This window comes from Myodes glareolus, chromosome 7 (assembly GCF_982192425.1).
Source record: "Myodes glareolus chromosome 7, mMyoGla1.1, whole genome shotgun sequence".
NCBI classification, from domain to species: Eukaryota; Metazoa; Chordata; class Mammalia; order Rodentia; family Cricetidae; genus Myodes; species Myodes glareolus.
In genome coordinates, this window is record NC_142032.1 from 28,051,101 (window position 1) to 28,071,480 (window position 20,380).

A 20,380-nucleotide genomic window follows, 5' to 3' on the forward strand; every position below is an offset into this window, starting at 1 on the left:
CCCCTGACATCTACCTCGCTGCGGCTTTTCCGTGCTCTGCAGGTGTGGGCATTTTTATTTGTAGTCAGATATATTCTGACCGCTGAGAGGTTAATATTCTGAAAAACTGTGTACAGATTTGTATATTTTATCCTTTGAAGAGCAAAATTGTGTTTTCATTTGCTAACTCATCATATTCACCTTTCAGTCTAGAGTGGATGTGTACACAACACACTCTCCTGCGGGAACGTCTGTGCAAGACTTACTACACTGGGGCCAGGTAAGCACGCCATGGGTACAGCTGGGAAGATGTAATGGCCGCATTGAGTAAAGTTGGTACTGGCCAAGTCATGGATTCCCAGAGCAAACACTACAGATGGGCTCTGGTTCTTTCTACAGTCCTGGGTGATTGTCACCGAGTTAGGGCACTTTAGTTACCATCCATGATACACTGTGTTGGGCATGGGCTCATCCGGCAGTGATCTGGACTGAGGTTTGCTCTCTTCTCTCCCCCACATCTTTCTCCTTTATTTCCATTTCAGATTTATATATCTCTTTCCCATGCCCCGTTCCTTTCTCCTTCCTATTTTTTTTATTGTATACCAGATTTTCATGAAATAAAGATTTCATACTTTATTTCATGTTTGGCAAAATATGATTTTTGAGGGGTGAAAGCTATCATTTCAACACTAACACACAGACACAATGTGCCTGAAATATCAGTGGATAAACCAGAGCCAAAGCCATTATGTATGATAATGGGATCACTAAGTTTAAAATAAAATTTTGGACCATTTTATCACATAACCATGTATGCCAGTTCTAGAGCATTTAGAATTCACATATAGATAAAAAAGTAGTATCTTAAAATGAAAATAAAATTATTTTAATAATCCCATACAGATAATAAGTACATATTTGAGGTAGAAAATGTCTCTGCATTTTGCTTGGTGTCTTTTGCTGCATCATTTCAAAAAGAAGCAGTTATAGGTAGAAGAGTTGATGTAGAAGGAATTTTTTTTCCCTAATAATTACTTTACCACTTGCTTCCCTTTCCCACCTGACAATAAGGGAGGACTTACTTCTGCCTTAGAGAAGTTTTGAGAATGGTCTTTTCCGGCTAACCTTATCTCAAACGTCAACCACTTGGCTGTTTACGCTTCAAACCAAGATGCTCTAAAGGTGTATTAGCAGCTTCTGAATCCTGCGCAGACACGATTGCATCAGAAACACTACTCTGCTTAAGCATTGCACCTTTCAAATAAAAATAAGACGCGAGCTTGCACACTGACCTTTAATAATGAAGTGTTTGGGGCTAGGCGATGGCTCAGTGGATAAATGTGAGTGAAGGCATATTCGATAGGTACGCTAAAATAACCAGACCAGCTCAAAACAGCAGATATAATTGAATAATTGAAAATGGGGAAACTCATGCGACCGGAGTAAAAGTTCCGATGTCCAAATGGGTCAGGCGAGCACCGAGCAGAGGGCGCACGCGCCTATCTACCCCGCCTCACCCCCCATCCCCTGGCTCCTGGTGGCCACACCCAAGCCAGATGTGATGGGCTGAGCTTCCCCGTCAGATAAAGGCACTTGCTGCCAAGCCTGATGACCTGAGTTTGATTCCTAGGACCTACAAGGTTTAAGAACAGAATGTACTCCAAGCTGTCCTCTGACTTCTATATGTGTATTGTACATGTGTGTGTGACCACACACACATACACACACACTCCATATATAAGTAAACTAAAATAAGTAAGATATTTTGAAATAATAAAATAATACCTATGATCAGCAAGATGACTCAACTAAAGTACTTGCTGTGGAAGCCATGCGATGTGTAGTCGATTTCAGAACACATAGGTAGAAGGAGAGAACCACCTTCACAGAACAGTGTCCTCTGCTCTTCACAAGTGCACATACAGCCTCCATGTGCACACAAGAATAACAAACAAAAGCTTACAGACAAATAAAAGCAGACTCTTGTGTCCGCAGAGAGTCTAATTCATTTTCAATGGAGAATCTGCACTTCGGGTTTTCATGTTTACGATTTTATTGAGATATAAGTGACATGGTGCAGTTTACATTGCACAACTTGATACATTTTTGTCATAGCCATAATGTCATTGCCTGAAGTATGACAGGAAACACAACTGCTACCTCCAAAAGACCCCTCACATTCCCAGATAAATCCTTCCCCCACAACGACTGATTTGCTTTCTGTCACTCTCTTTTGCCTTTCCTAGGGCTCATATGAATAGAGACGTATAATATAACGTTTTTGTTTGTGTTGGTCTGACTGTTTTTCTTAACATAATTATTTTGAGATTATCCCTGTTGTTTTTATCAGTAGGCCCCATTTCTCTCACCTCAGAAATCAATGCATTCCCAAAGATGACTGCCGGCTGGCTTAGCACGTTGAAGACAGATAGTGAGCTACTTGTCAGCTTAGTGGCCACCAGCAGCCCATGTGTGGTATGCCATATGCTTCAGCAATCACAGTAACCATTCGTTCTGGTTTTGCAGGGGCTCTTGGCCATGTTGAGACTGTGGCTGCCCTGAGACCATGCTATGCCATCATCACAGTAGGGTCTTCCTTTGTCCTCAGTGTCCTAGGCCCCCACTGGGCCCTGAGTTTGGGGAAGAGCAGCTGGATTGACTGTAACCCTGGCATCTGTTGTGATTCCAGCCCTGTTCATCTGCCTCTTTAAGCAGCTGACCAGGGTCAGAGACTGCAGACTGATGGCCATAGCATTGCTCTCTGGTCAAGTTGACCTTGTGATTTCAGCCTTTTCCAAATCCATGACTCAGTGGAGAGGGCACTGTGCCCTTTGCCCTTCTGCTCACTGTGACGTTCTTCTGTCAATACAGGAGTTACTTTGTCCAGCCATTTCCTAGTGTTTTCTTGCTACAGCTCTCCTGCTGAGCACTTGAGATGGCTTTGGTACTTGTGGTCAGATGGCCTCAGGAAATGATTCTGGTGCTCAGCTCATTTTTCTCCCTTTCTTCTTGTTATTTAGTCCAGGACCCAAGGCCATGGGATGCCTCCCTTGCAGGGTAGATCTCCCATCCTCCTCAGATAAGCATGCCTGGAAACTTCCTCATAGACACAAACATGCCTATAGGTGTCTCTTAGTTAATTCTGAATTTAGTCAAATTGACAATCAGGGTAACCCACAGCAGCCTCCAGGCTGAATCTGACGAGCTTCTGACCAGGTCCCACGAAGCAAACCCATGCTTGTCTCTCCCCTCCCTACTGCTGCCCAGATCCTGGGGACTTAATCCTCTTGGAAGAAGCCTGACCTCACCCAACTTTACAGTGTTAGCCACACTACTCTGAGGATACTGATGAAATAGATTTCTGGGCCTATCCCACATCTATCCAGGATCTGAATTCTGAATGTGTTCGTTGGATCTGCATCTTAATAACTACCTTAGATCATTCTGATGTCATCCACTGTTTGAAACTTGCTGCTTTTTGTTGAAAAAAAAAAAAGTGTGTTTGATTAACTTTTTAAAAACAGTGCTGGTAGCTTGAAGTCCCGAGTGACTCTGAGCACACTAAACTCAGGCTGAGCTACAATCTCTTTCCCACTCACCTGGGGCCTGATACACAAGTATGACGTGTGAGAACGTGGAAAACTAAAATGTGCATTCTGGGACAGCACAGGCTGCCGTTTTCACTCGCAGTTAGAGATAGAAGTGGACACACTCACAGGCGCTGTAAGTCTGTCTATATTTGGCTCAGTCTGTCACAAGTATTTTTTGCCTGTCACCCGCAATGGCAAAAAAATGGATGCTAAACATCTCTACTGTGGCAATTCCCTCTAGAGTCTAACCTCACACTGATTTTATCCTATCAAAAAGAAAAGTGTGTGTAGATGGTGAGAACTGAACGTTCGCATCTACCAAAACCATTTCTGACAAAGAATGTCTGGTTTGGTTTGTTTGTTTGTTTGTTTTTTTTTTTCTTAGCCAAGTCCCATCATTTGGTCAAAATGAACAATTTACAGTTCTTTTGGCTTTCCTATTTTGGTTTTAATTCATTTCAATTTGGGCAGTGAGAGGACATATGAGCTTGTGTTGCTTGAAATTTCACAAATAAATGAGTTTTTGTTTTTGTCTTCATATTATGCTCTTATCGTTTCATAAGGATGGTATCACTAGTTAAAATTGTGTTGTCATACAGAAAAAATTAGTGCTATGGACCAGGTCTGAGGAAAGATGTTCAGTCGTTAAAACATGAACAAATGGGATTGGGAAGATGATTCAGGGAGCAAAAATGTTTGTCATACAAGTATGAGGAGCTAATGACGTCAGGATGCTTGGTGAATGCTTATAATCCCAGTGTGAGGAATGGGGGACAGGAAAAGTCCCTGGGGCTCGCTGGCCAATGGAGCCAATCAGTGAGCTTCAGATTCAGAGAGGTCCTGTACCACAAAGCAAGGTGGAGAGAGACTGATGACGAAGATACCCAAAATCAACCTCTGGCCTCCATACATATGCAAGTATGTGACACACACACGCACACGCACACGCACACACACACACACACACACACTCAACAATCTGCACAAATAATACATATAGCTAAGTAGGGTAGACAGCAAACAACCATATGTTTGTACAGTAAAGCATTTTGGGTAATGTTTCAGCAAGCAGTTTCGTTGTTGTTTGAACATCATAGAGTATACTGAACACAAACGATGGTGGTTATAATGTCATGTGTCATGTAGTGGTGCATTCTTACTGGACCACTGTTGTACATACAGTAGCTGGTAACAGTTTAAAACATCAGTATACATGTATATCTCCAAGTCAAATCACTACTCCTTGAAAAAGCCACAGAAGCAAACTTTAGTGGAAAACGTCCACACAGATAAATTTCATCTTATGGGGGTAACCCTTCTGGTCATAGCAACGGTGCAGTCGGAAATTCAGTTGTGTGGTAAAGGAAACCAGAGCACTGTTTAATTTTATTTCAAATAATGATTTGGAGCCAGGTGTGATGGCACATGCCTTTAACCCCAGCACTCAGGAGGCAGAGGCAGGTGGATTTCTATGACTTTGAGGCCAGCGTGGTCTACAAAGTGAGTCCCAGGACAGCCAGGCTTGTTTGTTACACAGAGATACTCTGTCTCAATCCCTCCACTGATTGTGTGTGTGTGTGTGTGTGTGTGTGTGTATGTGTGTGTGTGTGTGTGTGTATTATTTGGAAATTATGAATAAACCTGAATTTGGGTATAACTTGATTTCTGAGGACCTGACTGACTCTAGTAACCTATGATATTTTCTCAAACTTTAGTATCTCCTAACTTTTTTTCTCCAAATTTTATTGTTTTTAGTTTGTTAAACACCATAAGTTTCAAGCTTTTGACTGGGGAAGCCGTGACAAGAATTATTTTCATTACAACCAGGTAAAACTCTTCATTAAAACGAGCTTTGAAAACTCACCACAGAAGTCAGCTTGGGCCTCCAGACCTCGACTGGACTTGGCTGTCAGGGGAATGTTGTCGACAGAATTGGCTAGGCATGGTGGTTTCCCTCAGTCCACTCAGATATCTTCAGCTCTGTCAGTGATGTAGTGGTACAGGTCTCCTGTCCCCATCCTGTCTGGCTGTAGATCAGGGGCCATTGAGATTCAGTAGGATCATAAGCATATGCTTTAGAACCAGCATGCCCTGGGCTGTTGCTGACTTGCTGGAGGAGAGACCTCAGACATCTTACATGGCTTAAACATTTTCTTCTCTGTGTAAATACAATTTCCATTTTTTAGCACTGAGTTCCCTGAAGTGTGAAAATCTTTCTGTGTTTCTTAATTCTTAAAGTAGCCCTTGTTTGTGGCTTAAAGTTTAGAAAATTGATCCATGGAGGATTTGTGTGGCTTCTCTCACATTTGGAGGGAGAAGGTAGGAGGATCTACCTGCAGAGCTACTCCACTGGGTCTTTGCATCCACATCTGGAGATAACCATGGTGATCGCTGAGGATCAAATGGTCCCTACAGTGTGGCAGAACATCTCCATGTTTCCAATTCTTTCCTGAAAACATAGTGAAAGTGATTCTCAAAATGTGTGTGATTTTGTTTTAATGTTAGATCAGACTTGATGGACATTAGTTTTTCAATGGAGATTACAATGATTATAATTTTAAAAATTGTACCAAAAACAATTACAAAGGTTTCTATGATTTTTTTTTCTTATAGAGTTACCCTCCAGTGTATAACTTGAAGGATGTGACTGTACCCATTGCTTTGTGGAGCGGGGGCCATGACTGGCTGGCAGACACCAGTGACATCAATATCTTACTGACTCAGCTCCCCAACTTGGTGTACCACAAGCACATTCCTGAGTGGGAACATCTGGATTTTATCTGGGGTTTGGATGCCCCCTGGAGGATGTATAATGAAATAGTCAGTCTATTGAGGAAATACCAGTGAAAGCCAGACTTGAGATATGTACCCTTTACTAGGGCAAAAAGATATTTGCTTAACTTCTATAAAATACTTGTGTTTTCCTTACCTAGCCAGATCTCTTGCTTCTTTTTATATGCAGGAAAAGGATGACTTTGAAGCTGTCCGATGCTCTCTAGTCAGTAAGAAGCATGCTAATTATGATTGTCAAGCTGGTGTTCCCACCAGTGATGCCTTCCTGAGCCTTTAAAACGTATGGGTGATGTGTAGCAATGTCATTATAATCATTCTGATACTTTTAACCATTGTTTTTCGTGTATGTGTGCTACATACAAGTGCATTTGTCCTGGCCAGACCTGCCTTGTGTGGAGGTCAGGGCTAGTATCAGGATGCCTTCCTCAGACATTTTTTTTTGAGAGAGGGTCTCTCGCTGAACCTGGAGCTTGCCATTTCAACTAGACTGACTGGCCAAGGAGCCTCCAGGATCTGCCTGTCTATCTTCCCTCTTAACCAGTGCTGGGCTTATAGGCACATGTTGCCCCACCCAGTGTTTTTACATTGGTTCTAAGGATATAAACTCAGGTTCTCGTGCTTCAGGAATGAGCACTTTTCCCACTGAGCCGCCTCCCCACCCCTTCTGTACTATAAAGGCTTCTCGATTCCCTTCCTATCCCACCCAACACATGTGAGCACATACAGGAGACTTCACGCCATCGTTTGTGAGCAAAAATAAATCTGTCTCTGATTTGAATTCAGGATGAAAGTACCTTATTCTGGGCTTGACACGGCAGCGCGAAGCTGCACCTGGGGGACTGTGGCAGAAAGACTGCTGTGGATTTAGGGCTTTTCTCGACAGTGAGACTTTATCTCAAAAGACCAAAGACAAATAAAATAAATAAAACAAAAAAGTGCTCAAGTCTCATTTTCTTGCCTTAGATGCTCCCCTGCCTAATATTCTGGTGTTTACCTGTCTACATCACATTTTTTTAATGCTCTTATGAACTATCTAGTCAAATCCAGTGTTATCCAGCCTTTTTAGAACTAAATACTCTCTTTTCAGTTCTTATCAAACCTCAATAACAAGCGTTGCAAATATTCAGATTTTCCAGGCTAAGCCAAGGGGGGAAAAACTCAATAATCTTGGATGGCAGATTGCGCTGACTAAAAAACAAACCTCTTGCAAATGCCTCGAAGACTGATGCACTTGGTAGACTCAGCTGTGTGTGTGTTCCTGTGTGGCAGGCCATCAGGTCGCCTTTCCGTGAGGGAGCATCCTGCGGAGGGACAAACCATGAATCATCCAGCAGCCAGTGCTGCTGCGGTGATGGCGCCTGCCTGAAGCCAAAGCTGACTGACTGCCTGTGACAAGGGTCCTGGTTCGTTTCCACGCAAATGAATTGGGTATTTTCCGATCATCATTCAGCTCAGGAATTCTATTTTGAAAACCAGCGTTGTGTGCACTGTATTGTGTGCAGGACGCCCCGGCTTGCCTTCTTTGCTTGCATCGATCTCTCTTTTATTCAGCTGAAAAGTTTTGTTAGTTGGTAAGATTTCTGACCTAGTTACCTTAGATGCAGCAATATTACTTGATTTTGACCCATACATGCAGGCAGAATGACACAACTTTGTAACGTTTTAGAGGATCACATTTAAACTTCTCAGTAAACCTCAGCCTCCCAGGCCTGAACAATCCTGTGATGTTTGCTTTTTGATGGCTTAGCCTGTACTGTTTCTTTTGGTGGGACTCAGGAGTTTTTCCTCTCCTCCCATCTCCCCCGTGGAAACATCACTCACACAGTCCATGGATAATCTGGGGGAAGAGAAAGGGCTAGGGATCCTGAGCCTAAAGAGGGCTGGGACTGGATGCACAGGCCATGTCAGCCGGGTGCTGAATTCAGACCAGGCAATTAGGAAGTCCTTCCCTAGGCAGAACCTTGGGATATCTGTCACTTACTTGATTAAATGAGGCCGATAAAGCTGTCAGACAGTTCACATCCCAGAAAACAGTTCAGAGAGCTGAAACTACTACACACTGAAGTAGAGAGTGCATGCCACCATTTAATTTTGGATACCCAGAGTCCCATGGACTCTTCAATATCATGATGATATGGGGACTGACAAGATGGGCACATGTTTTGATTTAGATAAAATGAAGTTACAACAAGTGACACCTAGGTCGGTCCAAAGACTGTCACAATCTCTGTGGTTTTTCCTGGCAGCCTTGGAACAGACTGACATAGTCAAAGCAGTAGGTGTGCCTCCTCACAGTCGCCCTCTTCCCTGGCGATAGGTCCCCCAAAGAGCCCCCTTCTTTCTCCTTTGACCAAGGTGAATGACTTTGCCAACAAAATATAGAGCTAAAAAAAGGGGAGCAGTTTCTGGGTTCTCTGATAGAAAGAGAAAGGGGGCAGAGCCAGACCCACCCTACTCTCCCTGAGAAGGTGAAACAGTCCTCCCCCTGGTCACCGGGGAGAAACATACCCACTGAGTCTGGAGTGTGTCTAAGCAGGATCTCATTTAATGGTAGAAGGCAGGAACTTATATAGCGTTGCGATGGGAGTGGAGAAGCTTGGGAAAGGTTGAGGCAGAGTAAGGAATAAGGGCCAATAATATTCTGCCATGCCAGCAATGACTGGGCCAAGGCGGCCTAGGTCGGGTAGCCAGAAACATGTCTCCAAATTCAGGCTAGGCTCAGGAAGTTAAAATAGGCCTCACCAAACTCAAGTTAGGCTTAGGAAATCACACTGGGCCTCATGCCCAGACCTCATGAGGCCCAGCAGGCAGTGAGTTGGAATTGCTGTCATTTCCCCCAGAAGTGTGGAGAACATTCTGGGGAGGGCCATACATGACTTGGGTTTTTCAGCAGCAGCTGCTGTTAAAGGGCCTCTTAGGGGTCCTCAAAAGTGCGTGCTAGCCCGTTTCCTCCATACTGACACCAGATGGCAGGATGAACAGTGGTGCATAGTATACCTTCTACTGGTCTTTTCAGACTGTGCCCTGGGAACTTTTTGAAAGAGAAGTGTGTGGACCAGTCTAGAGGTGTAGTTATCGTGGCTTTTTGCCACCTTGGCTTTCTCTGCCTGTTTGCTTCCATTTGTGGTCTTTTGTCCTGAATGCATAGATAGGTCTCTGTTGCCACCACTCCCTGCCCCCTCCCACCCCCGACCCAGGGCTGGGGATCACCTTTGTGTGTTCTGGGCGAGCACACCACTACTGAGCTGTGTTCCCACCCTCCTTGGTGTCATACTAACTTAGTTTGTCTTGGTATCTGTGAATTGAGACTGGCGCCACTCTGACAGGCTGGTGAGGACTCCCTGGCTTCTCAACTGGCTTTACCAAGTCCTGTGTTGAACACAATGTAAAAATCCCCCACAAGCCCGCAGCCCATGGAGAGGCAAAGTCAATATACTTTCTCCTTGACTGAGATCAACTGCATTACCCCCTAGCTATTTGTGATCCTTCTCTTGGATGTAGTCTTGTGGGGAAATAAATGACGAATGGAGAATGAAGGGGGAGAAAAAAAAAATCAGTTTTTCATCTCCACAAGAGGACGCTCTTGCCTTTGCTTGTAAACCTTGCAGGCTCCCTACCCCACACTTCCTGGTTTGGTTTGGTTTTGAGAATCTCACTGTACCCAGACCGTCCTGGGACTTGTAGTCTTCCCAACTCCCCTTCTGAATGCTGGGGCTTAATGCTTACATCACCAAACCCAGTCCCTACAATAGCTTTTAAGAAAGCTTTCTGTGGATGGTCCTCTTAGGAGCCTTTGGGAAGCTTCTTGAGCTCATTGGGAATTTGATAATGGGCGGGGCTGTGAATGTGGTAAGTTCTAGCCAGGATAATGATTGATTTTTGTATGACGAATAACATCTGAGAATGTTCTCCCAGAATGGCTGCCCTCCCAAATATGACTTGAAAATAAAAATTGGGCGTGGGCGTTGCCGAATACGTAAGTAAGAAAAAGCTTTAACTGAGCCTCACACTAATAAGTATCAACATTTGCTGAGCTCATTGTCGGCAATGAAGATTTCGTGTTTGTGACCACTAAGGATGTTGATGTGATGAATTCAGACATCTAAAATAGACAATAAGTGGTCGTTTTGTCCTTTCCTTTTAAAAGATTTGTTTTTATTTTGTGTCTGAGTGTTCTGCTTGCATGTAAGTGCCTCGCTGATATTTAGCACCCAGGAGGCCAGAAGAGGGCACCAGAGACCCCGAAACCCAGAGTTGCAGGCAGTTGTCAGTGGTCACGTGAGTGCAGCCTTCTGAACCCAGTCTGAACAGGAATCCGCGTCAAGCCCTAAAATGCTGAGCCATCCCTCCAGCCCCTCTCGTTTATCCTTTAATATATTTTCTACAATATATAACTAATAGATTTTTTTAAAGGATAGAAGCCACTCTGATTTCCTGGGATGCATGAAAGGCAGCATCAGGGAGTAATTATTCTGATGAAAAATTGTCAGTCATCCTTCAACAGAATTTGTTGTATCGTGTTAGGTTCAGATTTCAAGTCCAATTCCAAGCTAGTCAAATGAAACCTTTTGTATCAATTACACTTTCGTACCTGGCGGGGTTTAAGCTATGTGTTCTGGAGCTTCAAAGTCTTCTAAAGCTTTGACCGCTATGGCAGCCTATTTGGTGGGGGCGGCATACAGGGCTGGTGAGAGTTTTGATTACGAACACGTGTCCATGTTTGACTGCTTCGGAGAGGCTGGCAACAGGTGCAGCAAGATGGATAACACTGACCTATAAACCACATGATAAACTGAAATCATATGATCAGCCTCTGGGCTGGCAGGGGCATGAAGGGAGCTTGGGGGGGGTGCAGCTAGAGATAACATCCCCCGATTCTTCATTAGCATGTCCTACGATTGTCTATTGTTTATCAAGGTTAATTAATGGTTCCTGAGCTTTTTGAAAATTACTACGTGGAAGCAGTTTCAATGTTACATTCGAGAACGACCCTGGCTAAGAACTGAAGCAGACTCTATTTCTTGATTCAGCTGCATTTTATTGTTTAGACCTAGCTATTCTTGACATATTGAGATTGAATCTTTAACCCTTCATCTTTGAAATGTGAAGTCATGTTTTGATCTTTGAGGTCATTTAAACCTCTTTGGGTCTCGCTGCTAATCTTTTATATCCAAGGAGAACTGTTTCATTCAGATAGCTGTATAAATGTTCCTACTTGGGAATGAAAAGAAACCTTCAAACTCATTTTTAAAAAGGAGATATTGTTAGCATCAGACTTTGCTACCTACGTGCTTTTTTGGCAGGACTACCTGAAGACTTTTGGTGAGTTGGTACCAAATAATAGTTGAGACTGAGTTAACTATGTTCAGAATCTGAGAATAACTGGAGGAGAAAGGATTCTTGCCCTTGAAGGCTGTCCGAGGGATCCAGCCAGGGTGAAAATGATAAAGAGGAAGTCTAAATCAAATGGAAAAGTACAAGACATAGCGTGGCCAAAGTCCTGATAACATGTGAAATCACAAAACATCCACTCGTGTGGACAAATGTCCCTGAATGTCAGACCCATACTGCATTTCCTAGTGCTCCACAATTAATATACAGACATTGATAAATACGGAAATGTAGAAACCTCTTGTCATCTTTGAATTTGAATTGCTATCTTCTAAAATGAATATGGAGCATCCTTTGAACATTCTTTACCTCCAGGATAAAGCTCAGGACGGGCAGGAGTTGGAGGTCAGTGACAAAGGGAGTGCCAAGAGTGCACTGGGCTCCAGGTTCCTCTCTAGTTCACATGGAAATAATGGGAGAGGGCAGAAGAAGAGAGAGAGAGAGAGCAAGCAAGAAAGAGTGAGGGGGCAGTCTTGGCTTTGAGTAAATAACTCCCAGGATCCTTACTCTAAAAGGATCTACTCACTTAGAAAAGATTACATTTTTGAGTCTGCAGAAAATATGCCTGGTATACACTAGGCAAATTCAAGAAAACTTTCCACTTTAGCAAATGCCATACAGGACTCAATTTTGTTCTGGTTCCATAAGTTCTGATTAGTCGTCTGTTATATTATGTCCGCTTCTTCGGCAGCTGGTTGTGAAGAATTTAACCAAGAGACCCCTTGAGGTGGTTGCATCTCTGCGTTGGACACAGATATCTGTTCTGTGAGCCTCAGGTGCAGGGACTACAGGAGAGCTGTTCTTCAACATGCCTTGAGGTGCAGGGACACGGGGACAGGACATTCTGAAGGCCTGGCTCCCAGGTTTTGCTTCAGGGGATCCGATGCCGTAAGTATATGGAGACCAATAATGACAGAAGGCAGAACCGCTGAAATAGGATGAAGAGGGTTGGTTTTGTGTTGGAGGCACAAAGGCTTGAGAGCACAGATAGTAGTTAAATGCCAACGAAGCGATACCGCCCACCTTTTGTAGTGTGCAAGCAGACCCAACACACCCAAGCATGAAAGGGAGAGCAGAAGAATAATGTGTGCCTGGGGGAACGCCGGGGAAGTCTGCTGAGCATCACACGGGTGCCTGCTGAGATGATGCGCTCTAATGGTCCCTTGGCGACCTTGAGAGGCCAAAAGTGAAGGAGACGTTTTTAACTGTTCCTCCCTTCCCCCAACAAATCCCAAATCTGCCTCTCTTCCCAGAGATGTGCATCAAGAGAAGGGCTGTATTTACCAGGGACAAGAAAGAAGAGCTTTCCTAAGTTGCCCTAAAAGTGAAGAAGGAAACAGCATGAGAGAGGAATTAAGGAGTTGATTACTGTCTAACTGGAGGAAACTCACCAATAGGGAGGCTAGAGGCCTGCATCCCTCTGCTTCCTCCTTTTGCTACTCCTTCCCATTGAAAAGACATTAAAAAAAAAATCTTTCCTTTCTTTTTTGTGCATTGCCTGTCAAGAAGCTCAAAGTCACTTCTTACCCCTGTCTCAGCAATGGCAGATAGACCAGTAGAGGATTGTGACATTCCCATGGCATTCTGGAGCTTGTGCCCTTTCCTGCCCTGCCCTTCCCTGCCCTTTTTTTCCCTGCCCTGCCCTTCCCTTCCCTTCCCTTCCCTTTCCTTCTTCCCTTCCCTTTCCTTTGCTTCCCTTCCCTTTCTTCCCCTTCCCTTACCCTCCTCTCCCTCTTCTCCTCTCCCCTCCCTTCCCTTTCCCTTCCTCTTACCTTTCTTTCCCTTCCTTCCTTCCTTTCTTTCTTTCTGTTTGTCTGTCTTTCTTTCCTTCTTTCTTTTTTCCTTCCTTCCTTCCTTCCTTATTTTCTAGAACTTTAGTGAGCTTATATTTTTTCTTTAAAACACTGGCATACAAGACATTAGGTATCACTGCAGTGTTTTATAACAAAGTGTGTTTTAGTAAATTCCTTCCCGTCTCCCCCATTTCTTTACCTCCCAAATCTCCCTTGTAACCTCCCCAGCCTCTATTTTTTCATATCACGTATATTCTTTTGCCCTCCACACCCTCCTTGGCACCTTTTACCCTCTTTTGGTATCCTTCCTAGGTTTTTAGGCTTTACCTTCATTTATCCCCAGGTATGTAATACACATATACATTACAATAAACATATATATCACTATATATGTTGCACACACATATATCTATGAGGGAAAATGTGTAGTTGCTGTCTTCTGAGTTTGTGTTATCTTGTTTAATATTATGTTTTTTAGGTCCATCCAAACTCCTACAGATTCCAAATTTTAATTTTTCTGTACAGCTGAATCAAATTCCAGTGTGTATGTATGATACGTTCATCATTCACTCACCTGTTGATAGACATTCAGGCTGACTCCAGGTCTTTCCTATTGTGAATTGGGCAGCCATGAACATGGATGGATCAGGCTGGCTCCAGGTCTTTTCTATTGTGAATTGGGCAGCCATGAACATGGATGGATGGGTATCTCTGTGGTAGTGTTAGGGAAATAACATGCCTTCCTAGTGAGGAATCACTCCATAGACTCAGAAATGCAGATAGAGCCAGCCTCCAAACAGCAGATTTTGTTAGCTTGTATATGCGTAGGCACATGCATTTTACATACATTGGTGTCTTTAAATCTCTGTCAGGTCTGGCTCCAGCTGAACAATTTAAACAGAGACAGGTGTTAACAAGTTCTGCTGCTTAGGCAGAAAGGAGATTTACACAGTAAAGATATTACGTATTGTCAGAATTATTTTAAGTACGGCAGCATTGTTCTTTTTCATGTAGTTGTTACCAAAGATCATCCTGCCCACCTGACAGAATTATGTTTTCCCTGATGAGAGAACACAGGGAACTTAATGGCAGAGCAGGACTTACCAGTGGTGTGTTCTTATACTACCTGCCGTGGGCTGTCTTTTAGAAGTCTGTCTTTGGTATGGGAATTGGGCTTAATGACTGGGCATAAGTCAGCCAGCTGTCTCCTTTGTCATGGGAACCAGAGCCTAATGACTGGCCAATATCTGGCTAGGATATAAACATTTATATTCTAGCTTCTAGCATCTTAAATTCACCGTATGTTTTGCAGGTCTGGTTGGCAGGCTACTTATCTTTGGGGTATTTTGAAGAAAGCCCTCCTTTAAGTAAGTTCCACTTGTGTGACTAAATGTTTTCTAAGATGACTATTAGTAAGTCCTTTATAATACCAACTCTATCACTCTGTGTCTCTATTACATAAATAGGGTATGGATGGTATATGGCCAGGAGTGTATTGCTGAGTTATATGGTAGTTTTGTTTTGAGTCATCTCCACACTTGATTTTCGTAATGGTTGTACTAGGTTTTATAAAATTGTTTTTACATTTTTTTTTTTCTGAGGCTTCTATAAAGACAAAAACTGCAAGTTAGGGGCACCAAAGAATGAGTGAAGAATGTACATATTCCTCCATCAGTGATAACTCTGGGACACAAAGCAAATGGAAAGTCTGAATAGGTAAGTTATGAACTTACCTATTGTGTGTATAGCGTACACACACATACACACACACATAAATATATCCTGTTTATAATAACACACACATTTCCTGGGTTTATGTTAGGCCCATTTATTGTTTTGTGTTTTTACAGTATGTGTTCCTTTCTTATAATATATCCTTTTGTCTTTTATTTTTGTAAGAAATCTTTTCTTCTTGTAAAATCTTACTTGATTTTAATTTCAAGTATCCTGGTTGTTACCTGTGAAGTACATAGTTAAGATGATGTGCATCTGTTTTCCTCTTGTGTGTGTTAAACCCTTAGATGAAGGCACAGTAATAGGAACACTGCCTCCTTGCTGACAGAGGTCACAATTAACCCTCCTAGCTGGTGCCTGGCAGGGGGTAGGCAGAGGCTGCAGCCCATTTGTCCTTCGGGATTTGCAGCAGGCTCCTGGGGCTTCTATGGCGGTTTTCCCCTTCGAAAATAACACGGGAAAATGCAAGCTTGCTTAAGAATGTCAGCTGCCAGCAGAAAGGGGCTGCCTTAAGGACACAAACACAAGAAGGAAAAACTGGAAGAAGGGCCCCTGGCTCTTCACTGGGGTCTCTTGTACCAAGTGTTAGCCACCTAGAGGAAATGCAGAGTAATGTCTCTGTGCTGGACTCCCGAGGGGCTCTCCCAGGACACAGTACTGAGCTCCAGTGCTCAGTCTCTGGTCCCGCAGCCCCAGCATTTGAGAAGGTGTTGAGGAGTTGAGAAACCTGGAAAAAATGAGGGCTGGGGCAAAGTCGGAGCCTAAAGAACCTCCAGAGAAATGGCAGGGGAGATGGGACATCTCTCGCACTTATCAGGCCTCCTGGGAGGCTGCAGGATTGCATAGATCTTTCCCTCCGCCGGCTATGAGGTGCGTTGGTCCAAATGAGGGACCCTCGGTGGGTGTTAGGGCCAGCATCCTCCATTCTCCATCCCAGAGCGAAGGCTGACAGTGACTGCCTTGCAGGATCTGGTCCCTGTTCAGGGCACCCAGTCTTCAAGGGGAGGGGAGGATCATTCCCGCTAATTGAAGCCTGGCCGCTCCTTTTGGGAGCTTTTATGTACGACGCCAGGTTCCCTTTGTAACGGCGTCTGTAGCTGTTCGCAGAGCATCCATTAAGAGCGCATTGGGGTGAGGTGTATATCCAAAGGTCTCCAAGATGTAGCTACATGCCTTGACCCGGTCAAAATAGACATTTTAAAACTCAGAATTCTGCTTTGGTTGCGAAACAGCACTTTCTGGTGGTGATGAACACACTACTTTGTAGCGGCGATGGCGGGTGAACTATCCTAAGCCAGGATTGCTCACTCTTGTATCAATAGTCCGTCTCTGAAAAGTGAGCAAAACAATGCTGTATGCCTGGAGACCGGCTTTAAAAGAGTGCCGCTTCACGCATGCATGCGGAAGAAACGATTCAATGCAGCTGTGAAACAGGACGGAAAGATCAACCTAATGCACAACTTTGGGCTATTTAAGCAAGATTCTGTAACAGGGAGGAGAGGGAAGGACAGCTGACATCACTGGGGGCGGGGCCGCAGTCCTAAGAAAAGTCAGCGGGACTGGGGAGACTGCAGCTGTGGGGCACAGTCTCAGCATGGGCTATCACAACAGCTCGGAGCTCCAAGACCTGGGCTGCTCCAGTCAGCTGCTCCTACAGCCCCTCTGGGACACCATGAGGACCAGGGAGGCGTTCGCGCGCTCACCCTTTTTCCCGGTCATCTTTTCCATCATCACTTACGTGGGCTTCTGCCTGCCATTCGTGGTGCTGGACGTCCTGTGTCCCTGGGTGCCCTTGCTACGACGCTACAAGATCCACCCCGACTTCTCGCCGTCCGCGAGGCAGCTGCTGCCCTGCCTGGGACAGACGCTCTACCAGCACCTGGTGTTCGTGTTCCCGGTGACGCTACTACATTGGGCGCGCAGCCCTGCCCTCCTGCCGCAGGAGGCTCCGGAGCTTTTGCAGCTCCTGAGTCACGTCCTGATCTGCCTGCTGCTCTTCGACACCGAGATCTTCGCGTGGCACCTGTTGCACCATAAGGTGCCCTGGCTGTACCGAGCCTTCCACAAGGTGCATCACCAGAACGCGTCCTCCTTTGCGCTGGCCACACAATACATGAGCATCTGGGAGCTGTTTTCTCTGACCTTCTTCGACGTGCTGAACGTCGCGATACTGCAATGTCACCCACTCACCATCCTTACCTTTCACGTGGTTAACATCTGGCTGTCAGTAGAGGACCACTCAGGCTACGACTTCCCATGGTCCACTCACAGACTCATACCCTTTGGCTGGTATGGGGGCGTGGCTCACCACGACCTGCATCACTCTCAGTTTAACTGCAACTTTGCTCCCTACTTCACACACTGGGACAAAATGCTGGGCACCCTGCGTTCCGCGGACTCCAGAGAGCTGTGCGCTTCACACTTGAACCTGGAAAAGAAACAGACTTGAGCTATTTTTTTATTTTCCGAAGCAAGTAACTTATTAGCTGATGAACTCTGTGAAGTTTGATGTGTTTCTGCAATCCGGAAAAAGTAATTTATATGTTTGTATATCAGTCTAATTGTAGTCTTGGTGTCAAATTTTAACTCACTCCAATGACATTGACTTCGGGACACATGCTAGACATTCAGCGTGGTCTATTTGAATCGTTATGATCTCTAGAATGATTTGTTTGTAGAAACAAAAATCACACTGGAACTGGGCTAAACACCTATGTCTATGTGCGTGCAAGACCTGATTTCTGACTCTTTAAGTATCAAACTTGTTCCTGCTGGGCGGTGACTAAGGTTATAGCATTTTTTTTCTATTTTTGAGTAAAATAATATATTTATATTGAAAGAATTTTATTTGTATTTTAAAAATAAAAAGAACACGAACTAAATAGGTGCTGGCTCCTGCTGAACCTGATGCATGACAGCTAGAAAGGAACGGGGTCTGGGCTACTCAGCGTTCTTTGAAGCGTTTATCCGCCCTGCATGGCAAAGGAAATCTGGTACTGGGGGCTTGGGGAAGGGAAAGGGTTTAGGGAAGAAGCCCGGTGGTAGGAAGAGGAGGTGGGGTTGGGTGATGGTAGTGGGTGGGTCTGTCTGCTTTGATTCAGAATGCTTTTTGGCTGTCTTTTTTTTATTCCTTAAGAAGTACATGATAGGCTTATTCTGCAGGTTTTTTGCAGGTGATTCACATCAGGCATTGTATTGAAGAGTGGTCGGTGGGGGTCAATTTAGAGTCCGAGCATCAAAGTAAATTAATGCCTTGGTGTCAGCAAACCTGATAGGTCAAGTCTGTGCATTAGAGAAACTGATCAATTAAGCTCCACTTTTTTTTTTTTTTTTTTTTTTTTTTTTTTTTTTTTTTTTTTTTTTTTGGCAATGCCCATTCTTAGCTGGTACAAGTGACCCTTAGAACGCTGTCCCCTGGGGTTTTTGTATAGGTTATTTTCTTAATGAAGACACATGTGAAACGTATAAAAACCTTTTTTCCCCCATAACAGAGAGTAAGAGTAAAATTTGGTCTTAGATCCCCTGTTTCTTCACCTGTAAAAGGAGATGGGACACAGATTGCACGTGAAAATCAATCCCCTGTTACGGGCCATACAGATGCCACTATCAGCCATCCCACCTACCTACCACTTAGTTACTTTAATGTTAAATTGAGGGCATAGTTTACATAGGCTAAAGTTGTAGTGGGAGATGTCAGGAGTCTGTAACTTCGCAAGTAATTGTGGGCTCATCATATATGAACCCTAAATGTTTTATTTAAGGTTTAAAAAATCGTCTGCCAAAGGAGAATCCTGGGAAACATCTTCAAGTCTTTCCAGTGATTGGCAGTTTGCAGCGGAGAGGTACCTCGCCTCTGCTGATTTTCTCATGTTCACTCAGATGTGTTTTCCTGGCTTCTGATCTCAAGTTATTTCCTCTTTAATCTGCAACCGTACCAGGCTGGGACATAAAGATCTCATCTATTTATAAAAAGCGAACTTCCCAGAAAGAGGAGAAAAGATGCCGGAGAGGGGGCTGCAATAGACATGCCTCATCACCTCTTCCGCATGCACAGGGAGTGGGGAATATTTATCACAGTGGTTAGTTACTGTGAGGGCCCTAGGCACCCCAGAGCCACCCATGTGGCATAATAACAATCTGTCTCGGGTCACTGTCAGAGTGTGTAACAATATGTCATGTCATCTTGCCCTGTAAGGGAAGTGAGATGAGGCAACTGTGCATGTGGTGAGGGCTGGGATTAGGAACACTTTCTCCAAGCCCTGATCAGCAGCTAAGGCCTTGTGGAGGAAGATGAGGGGTTTTCAGCTAGGTGAAAGGCCACAAGACAAAGAGAAACAGGTCACATTTGTATGTTTCTTCACACTTTATTTTACTTGCTCTTTGAAACACCTCCCTAAGCGAGTAGGGTAGTTCTTCTCATCACCAGCAGCCCACTTTGTAGATGGAGAATAGATCCCACATAGGCAGAGTATCTTTTTCCAAGTAGGAATGAAATAGGCATTGGAATATTCTTAATTGGGAAATTCAATGAGATGGTTTTTCTATGTCCTTAGTTAGCTTTTATTTATTGTGGTGTGTGCATGTGTGTGTATTTTCTTTATGTGATTCTTGCTTGTCATTAGTGAGGTTTCTTTAAAGCATTTACTGCTTAATTTTCTGGCTGTTTTCTATTAGTGGATCCTCTCTAACCACAGCAAGAAAGCAAGCCACAGGCACATTTTTTAAAGTCCGTATTGTGTGCAACAAGTGTCCTTTTTCCCACCTTCTAATGACCTCAAAATTTTCCTATTAATTAAATTATAGCCTATGCACATGCATACATACGTACTACCTATATGTGTATATACACACAATATATATAGTACTGTATATTACTATGCATGCATGTACTCAAATTATATAGATGTCTATATGATTGCATATGTATAAATGCAGGCATTTGTATACTATGCATGTATTACGTACTATAAATGAGCATATTGTATATATTATAAATCTACTATGTTATATGAGCATATATGCATGCATGTATGTCATGTTATATATAGATGCTATACATGCATGTATACTATATATAAATACACAAACCATATTTAAACA

The 20,380-nt window shown here is 43.8% G+C and overlaps 2 protein-coding genes across 2 annotated transcripts in view; both read left to right on the forward strand.

The window, feature by feature from the left end:
• Window positions 1-7,140, forward strand: part of Lipa (lipase A, lysosomal acid type) — a 30,431-nt gene extending 23,291 nt beyond the window's left edge. Inside the window, exons 8-10 of the mRNA XM_087907985.1 lie at window positions 188-259; window positions 5,325-5,396; window positions 6,183-7,140. Coding sequence (XP_087764111.1) covers window positions 188-259; window positions 5,325-5,396; window positions 6,183-6,416 — 378 coding nt within the window. The 3' untranslated portion in view covers window positions 6,417-7,140. The remainder of the gene's footprint in view (window positions 1-187; window positions 260-5,324; window positions 5,397-6,182) is intronic.
• Window positions 7,141-16,837: 9,697 nt separating this feature from the next.
• Window positions 16,838-18,162, forward strand: Ch25h (cholesterol 25-hydroxylase). The gene has a single exon (XM_048438685.3). The coding sequence runs from the start codon at window positions 16,875-16,877 to the stop codon at window positions 17,727-17,729; it is 855 nt and encodes a 284-aa protein (XP_048294642.3). The 5' UTR covers window positions 16,838-16,874; the 3' UTR covers window positions 17,730-18,162.
• The last annotated feature ends 2,218 nt before the right edge of the window (window positions 18,163-20,380 follow it).

What these genes read in the sequence shown, in the direction of transcription:
- Ch25h (XM_048438685.3), top strand. Translation starts at nt 16,875, where the DNA reads ATGGGCTATCACAACAGCTCGGAGCTCCAAGACCTGGGCTGCTCCAGT.